At 40.7% G+C, this 21,831-nt stretch overlaps 1 protein-coding gene across 1 annotated transcript in view; it reads left to right on the top strand.

The window, feature by feature from the left end:
- Positions 1-21,831, top strand: part of prim2 (DNA primase subunit 2) — a 74,907-nt gene that overhangs the window by 28,344 nt on the left and 24,732 nt on the right. The window contains exon 8 of the mRNA XM_083695430.1: positions 16,490-16,557. Coding sequence (XP_083551556.1) covers positions 16,490-16,557 — 68 coding nt within the window. The remainder of the gene's footprint in view (positions 1-16,489; positions 16,558-21,831) is intronic.

Below are 21,831 nucleotides of genomic sequence, written 5' to 3'. Positions count from 1 at the left end.
TTATATTGGTATGGTTGTCTTTGACCTCCAGAAGGAGTTTGATACAGTAGACCATACTGTTGCTAAAGTTGAAGTGTATGGGACTAAACAGCTGTGAAATGTCGTACCTGGCAGGTCTATGATGTTAATGGAACCCTGTCAGAGGCTAGGGAAATAATGTGTGGCGTGCCACAGAGATCAATACTAGGACCTCTTCTGTTCCTCATATACAGTGCCCTGCATAAGTAATGGCTATGTAGCATTTTTTCTTCTTTTGGCTCTACAATCCAAAAGTTTTGATTTGAAATCAAACAATTACTATGAGGTTTTATTTGATGGAATTTGTGTGCATATAGGTGAATTATCAGACTACGTCACACTGACATCACACAGGTTTGAATGCACGTTGGTTGCAAAAGGAAAGTTCGAAAGTCCGAAAACATGTTGTGCAGTGGAATGCCAGAATCGAAAAGCTGTTAACAAAGGTCTTAATTTTTAAATTTTTAATCTGTGTCACTGAAGTCCGTGCTAGTGAGCACAGCTGCTTTAGGTGTCAGTAGTTTCATTTCTGCTATGTCTTCATTTGTCAGCTCTGAAAACATAATAAAAGAAATGTTGCATAACTTATTTTGTTAATACAAATTGCAACCACAGCTAGTTCCATGGGTCATTAACTTATTACATGGCACTGATAATGATGTTTTTATATTAATTCTGTGTGATAGCAGTACTCATTTATACCTGCTTCTTACATGTCCATGACCTGATCTTGTCTATATATCATATATAACCTTTGACATTGGTCTTTCTATGCTTTGCTTTGGCTGGCTGCAGTTGGCTGTCTGTCCTCTTAGGCTTTCTGAAGCTGATTTCACTCAGTCTGGCTGGCTTCACCGCTCTCTTGGATGTGTGGATCCACATATTAGTTCCTGAAGTACAAGACATCTGTGTCTTTCCCATCCTGACCCACAGCTCAACCTTTAACATAAGTGTAGCTGCATGGCTACAGCATGACCCTAACCTGCAGGAAAATAGTATGTAGATTTATTCCTAGCTATCTAATGCATTAATACATTGGTTTAAATGGTGCTTGATTAGATGAGATGAAATGAATGACAGTGGATTTGGTCAATAATACTGGAAAGGTACGATAATTTAGTAAATTAACGTTAGAGAAGAGCGGAGTGATCAGGCAGGGGTTTGGGGGCTGACCATTGCTTGCAAGGAGGGAGGGGCTGTTTCCTTTGCCGCCTGGTAGGTAAGCACCAGGGTCTTGAATCTGATGCGAGCTGCTACCGGGAGCCAGTGAAGGGTGCGAAGGAGGGGAGTGACCTGGGAGAATTTGGGGAGATTGAACACCAGTCGGGCGGCAGCATTCTGGATGAGCTGCAGAGGCCTGATGGTGGAGAGACCGGCCAAGAGTGCGTTGCAATAGTCAAGGCGAGAGATCACAAGTGTTTGGACTAAAAGTTGTGTTGCTTCTCTGGTGAGGAATGGACGTATCCTTCTGATGTTGTAGAGGAAGAATCTACAGGAGCGTGCTGTGATGTTTGCCACACAGGATAAGTGGTTGTCAAGGATCACCCCAAGGTTCTTGGCTGTATGGGACACAGTCACAGTAGAGTTCTCTACTGTGATGGAGAAGTCTTGGAGAGGGCAGGCATTCCCTGGGAGGAAGAGCAGCTCAGTCTTGTTAAGGTTGAGCTTGAGGTGGTGGGCTGACATCCAAGTAGAAATGTCTGCAAGACACGCAGAGAAGCGTGTTGCCACCTGTGAGATCCTCTCCACGTCACCTGGTAAGAGCGATCAGCCAGGTGGGATGCAAACCAGGAGAGTGCAGAACCAGAGATGCCCAATTCTGAGAGGGTGGAGAGAAGGATCGGGTGGTTTACTGTGTCGAATGCAGCGGACAGGTCCAGATGAATGAGGAGAGGGAGGGAGCTCGAGCAGAGTGGAGGGCCTCCGTGACAGCAAGGAGAGCGCAGTCTCAGTAGAGTGCCCAGCCTTAAAGCCGGATTGGTGAGGGTCAAGGAGGTTGTTCTGAAGGAGGTAGTTAGTTGGTTAGAGACAGCACTTTCAAGGGTTTTATATAGGAAGGAGAGAAGGGATACCGGTCTGTAGTTATGGACAGCAGACGGGTCAAGAGTTGGTTTCTTGAGAAGATGCTTGACTCTGGCTGTCTTGAAGGCCGTTGGGACAGATCCTGTGGATAGAGAGGAATTAAGGTGGTAAGGATGGAAGTAGGTCTTTGGAGACGGATTGGAGAAAGGGATAGGATCGAGGGGGCAGGTGGTTGCCCGCTTGGATGTGACCAGTTTTAGAATCAGGGGAGAGGGGGGAAAAATCTGATAAACCAGAGACCGGGTGTAGCACAATGGGTTTGGGAGGAAAGGTAGCAGTGTTGGTGAGAGGTAGAGGGAAAGAGCTGCTAATGTCATCAACCTTCTTTTCAAAGTAGGTGACAGTCATCTGCAGACAGGGAGGAGGGAGGAGGGGGAGGAGGTGGGTTGAGGAGTGAGGAAATTGTGGAGAACAGTTTCCTTGGGTCAGAGGATTGAATTTTGGAATGGTAGTAAGAAGCTTTAGCAGCTGATGCAGATGAGGTGAAGTTTAGGAGGAGAGAGAGAGATAAGGGTCTAGGTCATCACGGAGGCCAGTTTTTCTCCATTTCCTCTCAGCTGCCCGGTGATGCTCTGCCAGGCCTGTACTGCAGCCATCTTCAGTTTTTGTTTTGAGGATGTTTTGCCTTAAGTCTCCTCTATAATTAAATGCATGTTCGATGAGTTTTACATTTGCAATCACTCTGTTACATAATATTCATTCATATATACACTCACCGGCCACTTTATTAGGTACACCTTGCTAGTACTGGGTTGGACCCCCTTTTGCCTTCAGAACTGCCTTAATTCTTTGTGGCATAGATTCAACAAGGAGCTGGAACCATTCCTCAGAGATTTTGGTCCATATTGACATGATAGCATCACACAGTTGCTGCAGATTTGTTGGCTGCACATCCATGATGCGAATCTCCTGTTCCACCACATCCCAAAGGTGCTTTATTGGATGACTGGTGACTGTGGAGGCCATTGGAGTACAGTGAACTCATTGTCATGTTCAAGAAACCAGTTTGAGATGATTAGATTAGATTAGATTAGATTAGATTCAACTTTATTGTCATTGTGCAGAGTACAAGTACAGAGACAACGAAATGCAGTTAGCGTCTAACCAGAAGTGCAAAATAGCAGAAAGTGCAATGAACAGTATTTACAGGTAGTGCAATATATGATCAGTAGTAGTGCAGTATGATATAGTATAATATAAGCAGTATAATATAGCAGTGCAGTATAGCAGTATGTGAGTAGCAGTAGCATTATAGCAGAATAAATAGTAACAGTATGAGCAGTGTAGCAGCATATGAGCTGTATGGGTAATGCAGTCTAGCAGTATATATGTATTAACAGTAACATGAGGTAGATGCAGAATAAATATAAATATGGAATGCCGTATAAAAAGTATAAACAAGTATGTACAGTATGTGCAGTAGTATTAAAGAAAATATAGGATATGTGCATTATGTGCATTATGAACAGTATGAACAGTGTGAACAGGTATGTACAGAAGAGCAGTGGTATTGAGTAAGAGCAGGGGAGGGGAGTAATAGTGCAATAGTGCAATTGTCCGGGTGGGGGGGGGGGGGGGGGGTTGCGGGGGTAGTAGGTTGTCAGGTAGGTGTAGTGTTCAAGTTCAGCAGGGTGACAGCCGCAGGGAAGAAGCTGCCTCTGAACCTACTGGTTCGGGTGCGGAGAGACCTGTAGCGCCTCCCGGAGGGGAGTGGGGTGAAAAGTCTATGGTTGGGGTGAGAGATGTCCTTGACGATGCTGCGTGCCTTACGCAAGCATCGTTTGCCCTGGACAGCCTCGATGGAGGGGAGTGAGGAACCGGTGATGCGTTGGGCAGTTTTCACCACCCTCTGCAGTGCTTTCCGGTCCGATGCCGAGCAGTTGCCATACCATACTGTGACACAGTTGGTAAGGATACTCTCGATGGTGCAGCGGTAGAAGTTCACCAGGATCTGAGGAGATAGATGGATATATGAGTGTATATATGAATGAATATTATGATGTGAGCTTTGTGACATGGCGCGTTATCCTGCTGGAAGTAGCCATCAGAAGATGGGTACACTGTGGTCATAAAGGGATGGACATGGTCAGCAACAATACTCAGGTAGGCTGTGGCGTTTAAACGATGCTCAATTGGTACTAAGGGACCCAAAGTGTGCCAAGAAAATATCCCTCACACCATTACACCACCACCACCAGCCTGAACCGTTGATACAAGACCATTCTCCTCTGACCTCTGGCAGCAACAAGGCATTTTCTCCCAGAGAACTGCCACTCACTGGATATTTTCTCTTTTTCTGACCATTCTCTGTAAACCCTAGAGATGGTTGTGTGAAAATCCCAGTAGAACAGAGCAGTTTCTGAAATACTAAGACCAGCCCGTCTGGCACCAACAACCATGCCACGTTCAAAGTCACTTAAATCACCTTTCTTCCCCATTCTGATGCTCGGTTTGAACTTCAGCAGGTCGTCTTGACCATGCCTAAATGCATTGAGTTGCTGCCATGTGATTGGCTGATTAGATATTTGCGTTAATGCGCAGTAGAACAGCTGTACCTAATAAAGTGTATCCACAATACCTTTTTCCAGACTGCAGGGTTTTTAGGTACTTTTTAGCAAACTATAACCTCACCATCCTTTTTGAGGATAACTAGTTTGGTTTGCACCTTGCAGTGAAGTGTCTGTAGTTTGGCTAGTGATGTATTCTGCAGATGGTAGCTGCTGACACATTCTCACCTACCTCTTGGAGAGTGTTCCTGTGCGACAGTTGTTTTGGTGGTTTTCTTAATCACAGTGAGCATTATCCACTTTAGAAGTCATCCTTGGCCTACCAGGCCATTTGCGATTTCTGATCTCACCAGTGCTTTTTTTCCCTTTTTAATGATGTTCCAAACTGTTGATTTTCATAGGTTTAAGGTTTTGGCTCTGTTTCTGATTTATTTGTTCTGATATTTCAGTCTCATAATGGCTTCCCTGACTTTTGTTGATGTCTCTTTGGTCTTCATGTTCACAGGCACCAATAGCAGACTCCAAAGGCAAATGCAAACCCTAGAATCAATACTAGACATTTAGCACTCTCTTATGATGATATGACGGAACACACCTAATGAACCAGAAACCCCTGTCAAGCCAATTGTCCCATTACTTTTGGTGCCCTGAAATAGGGGGGGACTATGTATAAAAAGTGTTGCCATTTCTAAGTGGTGAAACCAATATGTACACACACCATTAAATCAAAGCTGAGAACCTCTACTTTAACCTTATGCTAATTGTTTTATTTCAAATCCAAACTTGGAGTTTAGAGCCAAAATAAAATGCTTTACTGTCCCATTACTTACGCAGGGCACTGTATCTCCTTTCCCCTAACCTCTTTTCAGCCCAGAGTGTCCCTAGATCTCTCCAGCCCATTAGCTTCTCCCAAGAGCCACCAATATGTGGAAACAGCAGACAACCATTATGAAGAGTATTGAGAGGTCCCCCACTGGGGCATAACCTTTATTTTGTGTCAAACTGCTACTTTATGCTTTGGCTTTTCCCTTTTTTGGTCTGTGTGTGTGTGTGTGTGTGGTGGTGGTGGTGGTGGTGGTGGTGGGGGACTACACACACTTTGCTATATAGGCCCTCCTTCTCCATGGAATGAAGTTGGAGGACTTGCATGCCTATTTCTGCCATTTGTCCTCTAGCACTTTTAGTATAGGACCTGTAGAGAAGTACTGTCTCAACCAAAGGTGTAATTTTGTCAATGTGTTAATGCCCTTTCCAGTCCCTAGGTGGTTGAGAGTTGTTTGGAGGCAAACAGTCTCTCCCCCCTCTAGGATAGGTGACCTTTAGCTCACCGCTGATCCAGGGAAGAAATTGCTTCTGCTTTCACCAACAGCCCTCTCAGTAGTTCAGGTTTTTTAATAATAATGGATGATGCTGTTTTCAACTGTCTGCTATTTCTTCACTCTGATGACTTACAATCTGCCAAATGCACTACATGCAGACCTTCTGTAGGACGATTAAATTCAATGAGGTCTTTGGGGTTCAGTACAAACTTATGAAACACAAAAGTGCTTATATTTTTGCAGATATGCATTTTTGTTGCGTGAAGTGTATAATGAAAATCAGTACTGAACCATCATCCTATTTTGTAGTCTAAGCTAAATTGATGAGTAATTATTTTGAATTACCCCAAGTTTTATAGTATGGAACTATGAGGTGACCCCTTAGTACAGCTTGTGCATAGTAATGTCTCAGGGCTGTCAATAGCATCTGCCCTTTTCTTTTTCCTGGTCTTAAGTGCAAGGAATTGTGTTGCCCTTTATGATGGGAAAATCTTTGCTTTATGTTTTCCGATGATCTCTACTTCCATTGCTTAGATAATTGCATGAAAAATGTGATACTTTTAGATTTTAGATAAAAGTCTTTGTGTAAGTTGAGATGATCTACAATATTCTGACTTTTAAATGGTCCTGCAGCACTCATCAATTCAGTCCAGTCAGCTGCCTGCATGGTCTGCCGAGCTTTAATGCCGACTCAACACTTTTGCTGCTGTCCCTGAGCCACTGTGAATTTGCATAAAAAGACATTTTGCTATAATGCTAACAAGACAGTTGGTGTTTTCAATCAATCAGTGCCTGAAAGGCTCTCTGTTCAGTGCCATCATGGGGGCTCGTGGTTGAAATAAAATAAATAATGATGCTTATACAGCAAGCTTGTGACTGGTCGCAAAGGCCATGGTATGATACATACTGCAATTTATTTCTAAAACTATGTGAATAGAGGGATGTAAAAGTTGTCATTGCCAATCTGCCATTGGTACATACATTTTTTTTTTACTTTTAAATGCATGATATATGGCCATTGGTTCTTGAAGAAAATAATGTATCAATGCCTCATGAGCTTGGTTCAACTGTTTTACCCCATCAGAACCCAAAATTTAAGCTTGTTTTAATCCATTGTTTGTAAACAATTGAAATGTAATCAAACACTATGTAGCTTTAACATTGTTACAACTATCACTGATCTCATGGGTGGTCAGACCTTGCCTCCATAACTCCATCCATGAATTTGAGAGTGGTTACATTTCTCCATCCCTCAGCTGTTTATCCCCAAAAAGTGGTGGGGAGACTGCTTTGTTATTGTTAGAATCCCAGATTGCCCATTTAATGCCACCCGCTGGTAACACTATAATATATAACAACATTTAGCCTATTATTCAGAATTCTCAAGTCAGACAATCACACTTTTGGGTGACTCTACTCTACTCACATTTTGTAGCTATTTTCCTGAATCTAGATCAGTAAAGACCACATTTAATTCTGCCTTGGATCTTTATTGGAGCTCTTAGCTATCTGTCAAGCTTTGCAAATGGAAGCTTATTAGTGGGCTTGCCATGTTGCCAAATATGTTTAAGCAGGTGTTATATGAGTGGACATGATATAAAATAGCCTACCATTGAAAGGAAGGGTAAGGGCAACAAGCTCTTGTCCCTCTTTACTAAGTAGCCTAGGCTGCTCTTGCCATTGTATTGCCTCCTAGTACAGACCTGAAGACTTCACCATAAGTGACTATGAACACTAGAACGCACGTTGTTGCTAAAATTAGCTCCACCCATTTCATGCGTGTTGAGATGCACACAGATGACCATGCAGCAGGCTTACGGTGTGTGGGTGGGTGGGGGCTGGTATGTCTGAACCTCCCAGGTCGATTTTTCATCCCAGTCCGTCACTGGCTGGTGAGATTTCCTGAATGAACCCCCACCCCTTGAGCCCACCCTCAACATTTTATTCCTCCTCATCCACACTACTAGAAGACAAGTTGGATAATAATAATTTTTATGTTTCTCTTTTTTGATAAAGCTGGTGTATTTTGGGCACTGTGCAGCGATACGATATGGGGTCGTGGTCTAGCTTATTCACTAGATTTTAAAGTGTCAAGCAGTGTGCGCACACACCTCTCATCGCATTGAATGTCATTCAGCCTGCGATAGGGTAATAGCTTAGTATGACCAGGACAAAAAATGCTCAGAGCAAAGATGAAATGCAACCTAATGTCGGCCTCCATGTCTTTTTTATCTGAATGTAAACTTGCAGTACATTTCTTATGCTAACAAAATATGGAGTTGTGTTTTGCCGTAGTGTTTTTCACTTCCAATTCCATTTGACGCCACAAAAATAATAAAATGGTTGTGTTAATTTATGCATTTCGAATAAATCTTTAGGATATGCAGCTTAGGTGGAATTTGGAAAGGCCAATGCAAAAAGTCTAGATTTGGTGATAGTTGTTTATTTCACCTTTTATTTAAGCAGGCGCTGGCGGCAGAAAGCTACTAGAGCACAGGTTTCTATCGGTAGTGGAGATAGTGGGTTTGTAAATAAATTCCTGTACATTTTACAAACCATGCTTCTGCCTTGTTAGGGCAAACAACACATATAGTATTGATGTAATCTCATGAGAATTGAATTGTACCGTTCACTTCTTTTGTAAAGCATCTTCGGGTCTTAGAAAAGTGAAAGTGATAGCCTATATAAATCGGATTAGGGGGGGTCTAAGCCTGTAGGGTGTAGAACCCTATTGTTAGTGTTTTTAATATTATTGATGTTAAGATGCTGGATTTATTATTATTATTATTTACAGCTTTAATAATAATAATAAATCTAGTCAATAGACTAGATAGAAATCGTATATATTGCAAAACTAATGTGTGTCTACAAAATGTACATCTGTTTGTCCACTTTTTATTCAATCCATTGAATAGACCAATATTGGCATCTCTCTGGATTTAGCAGGTAATGAGTAGTCAATTATTAATTGGATTTTCATTTCAGATACCTAGATTATTTGTATCTATTCATGACCAACAAATAATTATGTATTACTTGTGCTGGGTAAACCCTCAAAATACAACTAAATTAGGCTATACATTTATTAAATGGTGAAAAATACCTATTATTTTTCTCTCTTGCAATGGAGTGTGTATTTCACATCACCTCATCTCAACCTTCATGCTGCTACATCCATATCTTTGTTGGACAGATACCCTTCAGTGGTTCCAGATAGTTAATCTTGTCAAGTCAATTTCGCTATTACTGATTGCTTATCGAGATGCTGATGGCTCTCTCAACAAGAGGAAGATAACTTTCCTATCTTATATCCAGACCATGTTAATACAAAACCCAATATAGACAGACACCTTAGGATTTGAAAAACCAACAGAAATCGTCATTCTTACAGCATTTTACATTCATAAATATTCTTGGAGATTCCATGAGGAGCTATTCGATGGGTTATCGCAAATTCTAGACCAGTGTGACACAATGAAAATGTATTGAAATACCTAAGCTGATGGGCACCATCAGTTACTCCATAGAAATTATGTGCTGCTTAAGAATAAATGATTCATATATCCCCAAGGTCTAAAAGGATCCCTTCAGTGAAGTAGTCACTTTTTCTTTCTTGCAATGTCAGGATTGGGTTTTGGGGACCAATATCCCTGTTCCCTGTTTATCCATAATTTTGTCAAAGAGGTAAAGCCTTTCACTGAAGATTTTCATAAATAAGTGTTGGTAACAATTTATTGTTATGTAATACAATAACAAGAGTAATTACAGAGTTACTACACAGGTATAGGAGTAACATCATGTAAAGTGTGACCAAATCTGAGTCAATTAGATTAAATGGATGGAGTCCACTCCTAGTTATTTTACATCTAGATGATCTCCAAATGAGCAGGTGTCTATTGACATCAGTAACCTTTTTTTTGGCATTGTGAAATTTCCCCCATCATGCCATATCTTTCAACCTAAGCCAGGTTTGGGGAAAGATTAAAGGCATGCATATGAGCCATTTTATATGTTCCCAACCTTCACCAATGGAGGTTGCTGAGATGTAATGAAGTTCCTGCAGAGATTACCAATATTGGTTCAGAGGTGAGTCCCTTTGTACCACCCCCCATTTCATTTTCAGCATGGAGATGTTCCCATGGAGCACCAGGAGGGTTCTTACGATCCAAGCTGATAAATTAATGGCTAGAACTGAGACTAACGAGGGACATCTGTGAATTGATTGATTGTAACAGCCTCTGTGAAGCAGGTTCTCTGAGTCACACTGACAACCATTATATCCATGTGGTCTTCATCTTCCTACATGGCTCTTAGCTGGTTGATTCGGGCCTCCTGATGGTCCTCCCAGCACACTATGGCTAGTTTAACTTTCCTCACTGTTGCATTATGTTTTAATCACCATCTGGTGCTGTGAGCTCATTAAGATCCCCAACTGATTTCATTTGATTTGGAATGCCCAGTGAGCATTCCAAAGGACAAAGCATATATGAGTTGGATAAAGTTTGGCTTTCAGTCCTGGTGGAAAACTATGGAGGTACATCAAATGATGGATCATTTGCACAGATATTGTGATCCCTCGTTTTTAATGGTACTGGGCATACTGTAGATTTCTCTAACATGTTCAAATGTTCCCCCATCTCCCTACCTGAGTCTTAATAAGAGATGATCATTAAATAGATTATGCAGAACTTGATTAATTCTGGACCTATTGTATATCTTCGTGGAGAATGTTTTCTACAGTTTGGCCTGTTGGTGGAGCTGCCTTGTCATTCTGCAGTCTATTGCCTTTCAGTCACAAAGCTTTATTCCTTTCTGAAAGGCATTTTCCCAGGTTCTCTCCCACGCAGTTTCAGTCAATTTCAGAAGGGCAATATATTTACCTGATTAGAATGTTTTAGTATTAGTAGATGAGGGTAGAAACAGACTTGCAGTGTTTTTCTTTCAATCATAAGGTTGTTACTGTCTGCACTGACATTTCTGTGAAGAGAGAATTTATTGTTTTCTGTGAAATCATAATAATAATCTGGATGATGCCAGGAGAGGCAGTGTAATATTATCTCCTGTCATGTAGTGAGCTTTATATTATGGTTTGTTTTTACCTGAGTGCAAAGTTTTTTTTTTTTTTTTTTAAATTATAAGCAGTGTGAAAAGCCCTCAACAGATGTTTCTTATCTCCATTGACCCTAGCCCCCCATATTGATCTGTTTCTACCTTGTAATGTAGGCCTTTGTGTTTGCTATCAACTCTCAAATGCCATTGAAACACAGCTGGGTCAATTATGCTGAATAGACTGCTGATTAGTCAATAGACCAATGGAGTGGACTGCAATTCTATTAGAACTCTAATGTATCAGGGAATGTGGGCTTTTACCACCTCTTCCATCAGAATTGTAGAAAGCAATTATACCATGTATATAGTTACCATAGGTAGTGATTAGTAAAAATGCAAATCTCAGAAAATGTAAGAGTACTGAGTACTATGAAAAAGGAAATACACTGGTTGCAAAGGACATGCCCAATAAGTGAAGGTGCTGACAGGAGGAAACACTGTGCCTGTCTCATTGCTTCTATATATATCTTCTATGTTTTGTACATTAAAGACGCTAAGAGGACAGGGCCATACCGTATAACAGCCTCTATCTCACAAAACAACCACTGGAAGCCTCGGGCCAAGTACTGTTAATAAAGCATTTTTGGACTGTTTGGAAATTCTTAGACCTGTTTTGGCTCGTGGGAGGTCATATCTCATTAGTGAGAAAGTATAATGTTAAATGCCTCTCTAGGAAGACTATGAGGACACTCAGGGCAGCACTCTGTTGCACGGTAGGAAATTAACTTTATTTTTCAGGGTAATTTTTTGCCCCCATTAATTAAATTTCTGGGACATTTTGGGGAGTTTCCAGGGCACTGTCATTTGTGGATGAAAAACTCAAATACCAAATCAGTAAACATTTCTAATGTGTCGGGCCTATTGGCAAAAAGGCAAGTATTTACTAAATTAATTAAATTATAACCTGAGAGAATATATGAGATTAAAATCTTAGGCTACAACAAATATGAAAATTCACATTGTTATTTATTTCCCTAAATGTAATGCAGGCTTTACAGAAATGCACAGTGGACTTTGCCACCCAGCCATTGATCACCACTTTGCACAAGTGGGGCTTGAAGCAGCATAAACATTGAAGTGCAAGCTTTGACTAGCGGTCCACTCAGGTGCGCTCTCCCCACTGCACCTCTAAGCACCAGACTGGGCGGACACTGCAGATTGACCCCCCATTTATTTACACAACACTAATAATAATGCATTTATTTTGTACAGCGCTTTTCTCAGTACTCAAAGGCACTACATTCCATAATAAGTAAAAACAACAATAAAAAATAGTTGCAAGTTTAAAAAGATGAGTTTTGAAGGAGGACAGTGTGCTGTGGGTCTGTAGGACTCTGTAGGTTGAAATTGGTTTGCAACTTAATGTTAATGGCCAATTGGCCATTTATAAATTTAGCCCGTCGTTTTAAAACTGGTTTGATGCTAGTTTCTGAAGAGAATGATATGTTTGATGTAGTGGGTACAAAGCCTTTTTTGTCACAAAGTTCTCTTATCTGAAACTCAGATATTTTGACTGCTGTTTTAAATCATCCTCCTTATTCCTGATAAACTTTAATCTCATTCTACAGTACTTCAGGCAGTGACATTTATATGGACTGATGAAATACGGATTGAAAAATACCCTCACACCCTTTTGCCATTGATAAGAGCACATTACAGTGAAATGGTAGGGAACTATAAACCAGAGTAGTGTACTCAAAGGCAAGTTTATTTTATTCAAAACTAGATTTTGCTTTGTCAAATTGTTAATTAGTGGGCTTGCTTCAGCAAGTCCAACTATTGTTCTTCTTTTACTTATTCTTATTAGTGGGCTTGCTTCATTCTTGCTCCTACAACTTGTAAGCTACAGTAGGTCACTGTTTAAAATATGCATGTTGTCATCGCAGCGGTGGGCTACCTCAATGCCACTGCTGTGGCAGATAGTAGTTGTGAAGACGTGTGAAGTGCTGCTGAAAGCCACCACAAGGTGGAGGAAAGAGCTGTGAAGGATATTTGAAAAGATCCATCCTTCTGTGACTGACAGTGCTGACATTTGTGTTTCTTCATTGTAACAAAATAATCACAAAAATGAACATGAGAGAAAGAATAGTTTGATTGCAGAGTCTCACTTAATCAGCTTGGTAGATAGATTAACTCCTTGCACAATGAAAATATGTCCTAGCCTATATTTGGCCAAACAGAGTTAATTAGCAGATTACTGGTAGATAAAGAGTTGTTATTGTTTAAACATCATGTTATCTTAAGGACACAAGTTAGTCCCCATTATCCTTCTCACCTTCTCATATGGTGCAGCAACACAGTTTGGAGAAGTGGGGGAAATGTTTTACTGGTCATTTGACATGAATAAATCGGCTTTGATAATGCAACCTATGGATTACAGAATAAAGTTAAAAATGTTCATGCAGGATTTTGAGTTCCAGTGGGATTGAGACTGGATAGATTATACACTGCTCAAAAAAATTAAGGGAACACTTAAGGGAGACATCAGATCTTGATGAACGAATTATTCAAGTTGAAAATCTTTACTGATGTACATTGTATAATTTGTTGAGAACAAAATGACGTAACAATGGTCCCATGGAAACCAAAAACATCAACCCATTGAGGGCTGGATTCAAAATCACACCGAAAATCAAAGTAAAAAATTCAAATCACAGGCTGATCCAACTTGTGTGAATTTTATCACGGCAACTCATGATGTGATTCAATAGTGTGTATGGCCCCCGTGTGCCTGTACGCACTCCCGACAACGTCTGGGCATGCTCCTGATGAGTCGGCGGATGGTGTCCTGGGGGATCTCCTCCCAGACCTGGATCAGGGCATCAGTGAGCTCCTGGACAGTCTGTGGCGGTACTTGGTGGCGTCGGATGCACCGATACATAACATCCCATAGGTCCTCAATTGGATTTAGGTCAGGGGAACGAGAGGGCCATTCAATGGTATCAATGCCTTCTTCATCCAGGAACTGCCTACACACTCTGGCCACATGAGGCCGGGCATTGTCCTGCACTAGGAGGAACCCAGGGCCTCATGCTACCAGTAGTGACAAGGACACTAGCAGAACACAAAACTAGAGAAGAATCAGTCAGGAAGGATAAGGAGAGAGCAATTGTCTGTGGCCACTACATGCAAAACCATTACCTTTTTGGGGGTTGTCTTGCTTTTGCCTCTCCAGTGCACCTGTTGTCACTTTCATTTGCACCAAAGCAGGTGAAATTGATTCACTATCACTTGTGCTTCCTAAATGGGCAGATTGATATCCCTGAAGTTTAACTGAATTGGTGTTACACTGTGACGATTAAGTGTTCCCTTAATTTTTTTGAGCAGTGTATGTAGATGGCCTGGACAGAGAAGGTTTTTCATGGCTGTTCACCCTACTTCATAGCTGTGACAGAGATGCCTATATAGCTCATTTTACGCACAACATGTTTTGCAACATTGGATAACTTAACTTAATTTGCGTGAAAAAATCTTGTTCACACTATTTATAGTTTTTTAGCTGTATTCAACACATCAATTCAACTTTAAAATGTGTATACTTACTCCACTTCACTTTCATTCAGATCTTTGATACCATTTAGACTTTTTAAACTGTAAGCATTTTAGGTTGTATTAATTAACAGGGGTTTCTATCAGGACCATTGGCTTTACTACGATACACTTTAAAAATGCATCTCATCTTTCATCTTTTAAGCTTGACAACTCAATCCAACTTTAAAATGTGTAGACTGTAAATAATTTCTATACATACTTTTGATGCTATTTAGACTATCTACTTTTTTTATTATTTTTTATCGTCTTTCACCTTTTAAGCTTGACCATCCAATCCAGGTTTAAACTTTATCCACTGCCATATTGAGATTTTGCAAGCCCACAAAGTTTCTTCAGAAACTTCCTTCTCTACTTCAGTGGTGTTCTTTTCCTCTCGCTGCATGTACATTTGGTATATGCACTTTGTACAGCATTTCTCATTGTTGCATAGCTAATTTGTTTCTTGCTTTTGCTTCAAGAAGATGTATATTTTGTAAATGTGCTGTGGCAGGGAGGCTTGGCAAAAATGGGATCAGAATCCAATCCAGTATCCAATCAGTATCAAATATATTCTGTGCATGGAAGATAGAGCAGGACGTGATTGCCGTGGTAATGATGTTGGGAAAGGGGACACACACTTGTCTCAGGTCAGCCTGGGAGATTTCTCAATATGTCTGCCTCCCCCAGCACAGGACGGACTGACCCTCTTATAGACTACAAAAAGTGGTAGTCACTCCCATCCATCCTCCTATTTCCTGGCAATTATCCGGATCACCAACTATGGAATGGAGTAATGGACTCTTCCCTTCCCTCCCTATAAGTGCACCATTGTGGCTGTTGTGTGTTATTATAATGGTGATTCAGTTCCGTTGAGGACAGTGAGGGGACATCACAGAAAGGGTGTCATTAAAGAGCGTGAAATTGAAAGCTGCTTTCCCCATCTGACTAGATTTCGCTGCTCAGTCATTTTTATCTGAACAGAAATGTTCCCAGGTTTTTTTGGGGGGGGCAGGTTGCTGCAGAAGTTTGAGTTTTTGTTTCTCTCTTCAGTGTTGTGATGCTGAACATCAGCATGCAGGTTGTCAATAACCATGAAATGGAGGTGATCAATGAGGTGTTCATCTGTGATAGGTGGAGGTACTGTAGGAGGCCGTATGGACCCATGTGTCTATAAATCTGTCCATGACACTAGACATCCTTTACCTTTTTGCAGCATCAGGGTTTTGTGGACGTCCTCTTAATTTCTGAAAGGTACTGCTGCCTCTGATCTTGAGGCAATGATCAATTAGCTGGAAAGGGCACAGTCGACTCGTCACGGTATCCAATTTGTCGCCACTTCAATAGTTTGATCAAGCTCACAACACCACACCTCTTCATCATTGTCTCTGTTCCAGCTTCGCCTAACAGATATCCTGTCATGCATTGATTGATGTCCTTCAGGGGGAGTTACTTATTAACTTAATTTCCGGGAGCAAGGCTGCTGTGTGCTTTAATTGTTTGGATGGCCATTTGGGCCCTAAAGTTTCTCTCTTTCTGCATTTTTTCTGATTGCCTGAGGACATTTCTAACTTTTTAGGTGGATTTCTTTCCTTTTAAATTTTGCTAACAAGATATAACAATGACTTGATCATGTTAGAGCTTGAATCGGAAACTTCCAAGTGGTGACTTGAATATTCATTAAAAAATTGATGTATGAATTGTGGAATTTGTGGAGAGAGGGATTAAAGCTCTTCATAGTTGGGTTACATGAAAACTTATTTTTAGTTTTTATTACCGTGTGCAATATAGCCTATGTTTTATGGTGATTTATTGTTACATTAAATGATTGCATGGAAATGTTCACTGGTATTTTCCAAATGAGCTTTCCTAGCTAGTGCCTCTCAACTTGTTTTGTATTTCTTATCTCATGCACTTTCTTTGCAGCTGACAGCCCGCTCCCTACCAGCAGTGCAGTCTGATGAACGACTCCAACCTCTGCTTAACCACCTCAGGTAATTGGCTTTATTAGTAGCATTATTGCATTCGCTGCTTTATTTTATTCATTATGACAATATAGTCATTATGACCACACTTCCCCCAGAAAAACCCACAGCAAAACAGGCAGAGCATGCAGAGATAAAGGGCACTCAAATGACTCTGATGAATTCACCCTTTAAGTCTTTGTTGGATGGCAGTGCAAACAAAAACACGAAGAACCACTATATAAAAAAAAAAATCTTAGCTTTTTTTCCTTAAAGTTAATTTCTCGGATGGCTCATTCACTTCACATGCCCCTGAATCCTTTTTGTGCACTTTCCCAGAAAAGGCGGTTCTAACACCAGTTTCCCTCTGAGACCATGTCCCCTCTTGTCCCATACACTGTGATAATGGAACACAAACAGCAGAGCTAATGTGTCAACTTGCAGCCAGGGCTTTTATTTTTAGAGCCTGGCCCAGGGAGTGCCCACCCATGACCAGAGGAGCCTGCCTCTAAATGAAGCGGAGGATCCCCCTCCACACCAGTGCTCTGCAGATGATTACACTCTGCATTTTCTTCTGTCTTTTGTTCCTTTCTCCCTCATTTTCATTCTGCTCCCCCCTCCCTCCTCCTTCCATCTCTTCTACTCAATTCTCTCTTTTTAAAAGGACTTATGAAATTACCTCAGGGGTAGTGTCCGCGTATTCTCCATGTTAGAATGATCCAACCCTACAGGTGTAAGCCCATCCTGGCTCTCATAAAATGACACACTGGGGAGTCCCCTAGTAGATGAAAGCTCCTCCACCAACCTTTCACTGGTCCCCCAGTCCTCTTCCACCTGCCATGATTATAAAGGAGAGGGAACAACGGAGGTATTCCCCAAAGGCAACACTGCCAACAGCCATGTCATTTGGTTTCTGATTGAGCCTGAGAATGAGGGTACTTTAATTGGATGTGTCATTGGAGGAACAGAGATTGTTACGGTGGCAGAATGGTTTCCCTTTGTGCCTGCCAGCATGAGGCATACATGCTGGGGCAGCCAGATAAGGTAGTGTCAAGGGCCAGCTTGTGCCCCTGAAACAAACCCATGTCCTATAGCAAACCAGCTGTTGAATCGAAAGGGAAAACAAGAGGACTTGGACACTAAGCAATAGTTGGCAGGGACTCTCTCTATCAGAATGTATGCATGCTGCATAAGCCCAAGATAGATTTTTCACTTGACTGTTTGTTTGGTCTAAGAGCTGTTTCCCTTTCAGACATAATGTGCTAAAAGCTAGATTACCAGTGAAAGGGTCCGATTTCATCCTCTGCCAAGGCTGACTTTGTGTCGCTGTGCTCCACAAATGTATCTTAACAATAGAAACCCAGAGCCGGCATTACTAACCAGAGTACCCAGAGTGAGGTCCAGAGACATCCATTCATTGATGTTATCACTGTATTACAGTGTAATTATTGAATTAGTCAATCAATACCATGCAAAAAAGAATGCACTGGTTGTGTCAGGAATTAAGAATCCAGGAATTTAGAATACCACATTTTGTGTTTTAAAGAGCTACTTGTTAAATATAACATTAACAGACGTATTTCAACCCGTGTCAAATGTGGAACACATTATAGATTGAGGGTCGCTTCAGTCCACACTCCCCATGCTGCGAATTATTGACAGGGTAGAAAGCTCCCGGTTCCATTTTTGCAATCAACTTGTTTGTCAGGGAAATTGATGTTAAGAAGTTGTTCATTTCTGCCTTTGCAGCTGTATTATAACTAAGGTTTCAGTGGACAATACATAGCACATAGGGATATAGGGATTGTTTTTTTCACGCACACGCACACGCACACGCACACACACACACACACACACACACACAGGAGAGAAAATTGTTTGCCTCATTCACTATATACGTCATTACGCTTTGAGTGCCCACTTTCAGTATTGTTATCATCTCGCCTTGATACACACACAAACTGTAGCCTACATACATACAGTATGAGGGAGGAGAGATCATAGGATGCTCATTGAAAACAAAGGTTTAATAGACAGAGAAAAGCTGTTGTGGCGTGAGTAAAGCAAGCTTGCCTTTCGACATAAGGGTGTGAAGGTTACCTGTCTTCTTCTGAGGCTGGGTGCCAGCTGGCTTCTATTCACATGTAATTGCCCATTGATAATGCAAATAAGTCCTTATTGTTTTTCTGTCTACCAATTATGGTTGAAATGGATAAGACATTCATAACTATAAGGTCAGTTTCAAATCACCATGACGAGGGTTAGGCTAGCGCGAATGGACCATTTACTTTTGGGAACAGGTGTTAATCGTGCCTCAGGACGTGCCTTGTAGATGTGGACTATCAAAAAAAGGTGTTAGTCATGAAAATGCTTCCAGATTGTTTTCTGTATGATTTTGAAATTGTACCAACACTAATATGTTAAAAATAGACATTTATGAAAAGTTAGGGAAGGAGGGGGACATGGGTTTCACAACGGCAGAGTTATTTTATTGTAAATTGTCACATCCTGCCCGTGGACCTCCGTTGGGATGACTAGTAGGGACTTTATTTTATGAATGATTTATGTTTTATTTCACCCATTGAATGTACAGCATATCATTCACTTTCCCCATTAGATTAGGATATGAGTTGTCTTAAGCCTGCTGCATGGTCTCCGTGCGTACCTCAATGCGTGAAATGGGTGGAGCTATTTTTTGTTTGTGTTCACAGTCACTTGCAGTCTTAAGTCCTCCATACTTAAGTCTACATCAGGGAGCAGTACAATGGTAAGAGCAGCTACTTGGTAAAAAAGGGACGAGTTTGTTGACCTTCCCGTTAGGGTAGGCTTTTATTGGGTCCTGCTAATCACCCAAAACAACCACCAACGGGTACCCAGAAGTACCTCCAAAAACCCCAATCAGGTAACCAAAACAACTGCAAATTGGTAACCAAAAGAACCCAAAAGAACCACAAACTGGCAGCCAGTTCATACTGTATGTCCTATTGTGTATATAATTACTGCTACTTACACTTTATTGTTATTGACTTAGTTCTTATATTATTATTGTGTACTCTTGTTATTCTATTTTTAATTCTGTTGTCATTGCTCTGTTGAGAGGAAGCTTGCAAAGTAAGCATTTCATTGTACAGTTTACTTCCTGTATCTTGTGCATATGATCAATGCACTTTGACTTGACTTGACAAATAGGACATTGAAAGACTATACCGCTAAAGGCCAGTAGAGAGACCATTATATCAGGTAAAGTGTAGATAATAACAGATAATGCACACAAATTAATTAATCACACAGTGACAACATTTGGCTTATTATTGTCAAAAGAAAAAAAGGCCCATTATTTTCAGATAATAGATTTGGGTAGGATTTGGTTATAATACTGTTTTAACTTCTAAGGTAAACTGTTGGAGGACAATATTGGAGGAAAATCTGCAGGTCTCAATTGGCATAAATCATGTACATATTGAGATCTTTACCAGCATGTCCTAATATGTATTTTTGGGGAGTTTGTTAACTAATTTTGTGCACATGGATGCACAATGAACATGATGATTTGATTTATTGCAGTATCTTGCCCAGCCCGCATCGGCTTCTAAAAATAATAAACAAAGTACAGCACATCCACACACTTGTGTGGAGCATTGTAAATGCAAACACAAATAATTTAATTTAATAACAAATAATCAGCAATTATTGCAACATATAGTTAACAGCTCCGATATTGTTCCAAGGCAGAGTTAATGTGGTCTTTCATGGGCTAGAATCAGGAAAATAGGCTACAAAACATGTTGCTAGCTCTAGGCTAACATACACGTGAAATTTGCATGCTAGCGAATTTGTCAGGATAATATAAATGGGAAGTAAATGTAAATTGTCCCTCAGACGTACAAGGGCTCACATTCAGTTATTCAAAGAAGGCTTGATGTACTTACTGATATTTCTCTAGGCTATAACATAAAGGAAGAACACTATATGATGCCACAGTCTGAGTCTGCTCTTCAGCTTGTCAACACAAAATATGTTTCTGAGCCTTCTAGATAGCCTACTGAATAATCGAATTTGCAATGATGAGGGCCCCTTTTTGTTGTTGAATGTGTGTGTAGCATTGGCCAATGCCACTATTATCAATTATGTGAGTATGTGGGAAATCCAATCCAGTCATTAGGTGTGCTGCCAAAGAAAACAAATCTAGAAAGGGTGCTACCTAAGAGTTGTGCGAGGTGTAGGCACGAAGTTACAAATTTTACAAATTTAAAGGGGCATTTGGGGATGCCCCTTTAATGACGTAAATGACGTAACCTTGTGGGCTTGCGGTTACTATGGAGTGAGACTTAAATCATCTAAATATCAATAAGATTTAGCATTCACTTGTAAAGAGGGCACATCATGTATTGGAACCTTGTTTTTGACTTGGTAAATGGCACTGAAGTGGTAATCTCAGGTATACCATGAAGTGTTGGCCAAACCTACCTTCAGTTGAAATTAAATATTGCCTTATGGGTAGTTGGTCAAGCTTCTAATCAAAGTTGGACAGGATATGGTTTTAACAATCCTGATTATCCTAAAACCAGAGCTGTTGATTTCATTAATGGATTGGTTTTTGAATCTGTTCAAAGGGTGATAAGGTGTGTCACACATTCATCAGGCTAGTCGCTCATAGATGAATTTATGGTTTGGAAATTTCACTGTGGCTTCACAAAGATATTTTAAGCAATTAAGAGGGTCATTGATATTTGGTAATTCCTGCCACAACTAGCCTGTTGAGGAAGACAGGCCACGGGACACAGAGCTCATACCTTTTCTTTACACTCGTATCAAAGCTTTGTTTTTATGATTTAACATCACATTTTATGTAAGCACAATGTCTACCTGCAATTTACAGTGGATTAGGTTACCACCATTTGTTTTGTTTACATTATATAATTACAGGGTATGTAATAAATATAGACACTGGGGAAACACTTTATTGATCAGTTGTTCATTGGCAAGGCGCACTAAAGTTGCTCAAAGAGAGTCGGTTAATTTATGGAGGGTCTTGTTCAAATGTCAGGGACTGGGAAATCAGTCAAACAGATATTGATCTATGTAATTGATTTTGACCAATATAACCTTTTGCTGGGAGGGACAGCAAAAGAGCTACAAACCATGTGCTTGAAGTGTTGCACTTTGTAAGCTAATGAGAGAGAATTGTTTTTGGGCCATATGTGATGGGTTGCAATGACATGTTACTGTATAACATTGGGTAAGATTAAATCTTTATAATGCTTATGTAACAATGGTCAAAGCGGTTAAGGACTGACAGACAAT

The sequence above is a fragment of the Argentina silus genome (assembly GCF_951799395.1).
Source record: "Argentina silus genome assembly, chromosome: X".
Taxonomy (NCBI): Eukaryota; Metazoa; Chordata; class Actinopteri; order Argentiniformes; family Argentinidae; genus Argentina; species Argentina silus.
The sequence above is the reverse complement of the archived record's forward strand: the minus strand, read 5'-3'. Positions and strand labels throughout refer to the sequence as shown.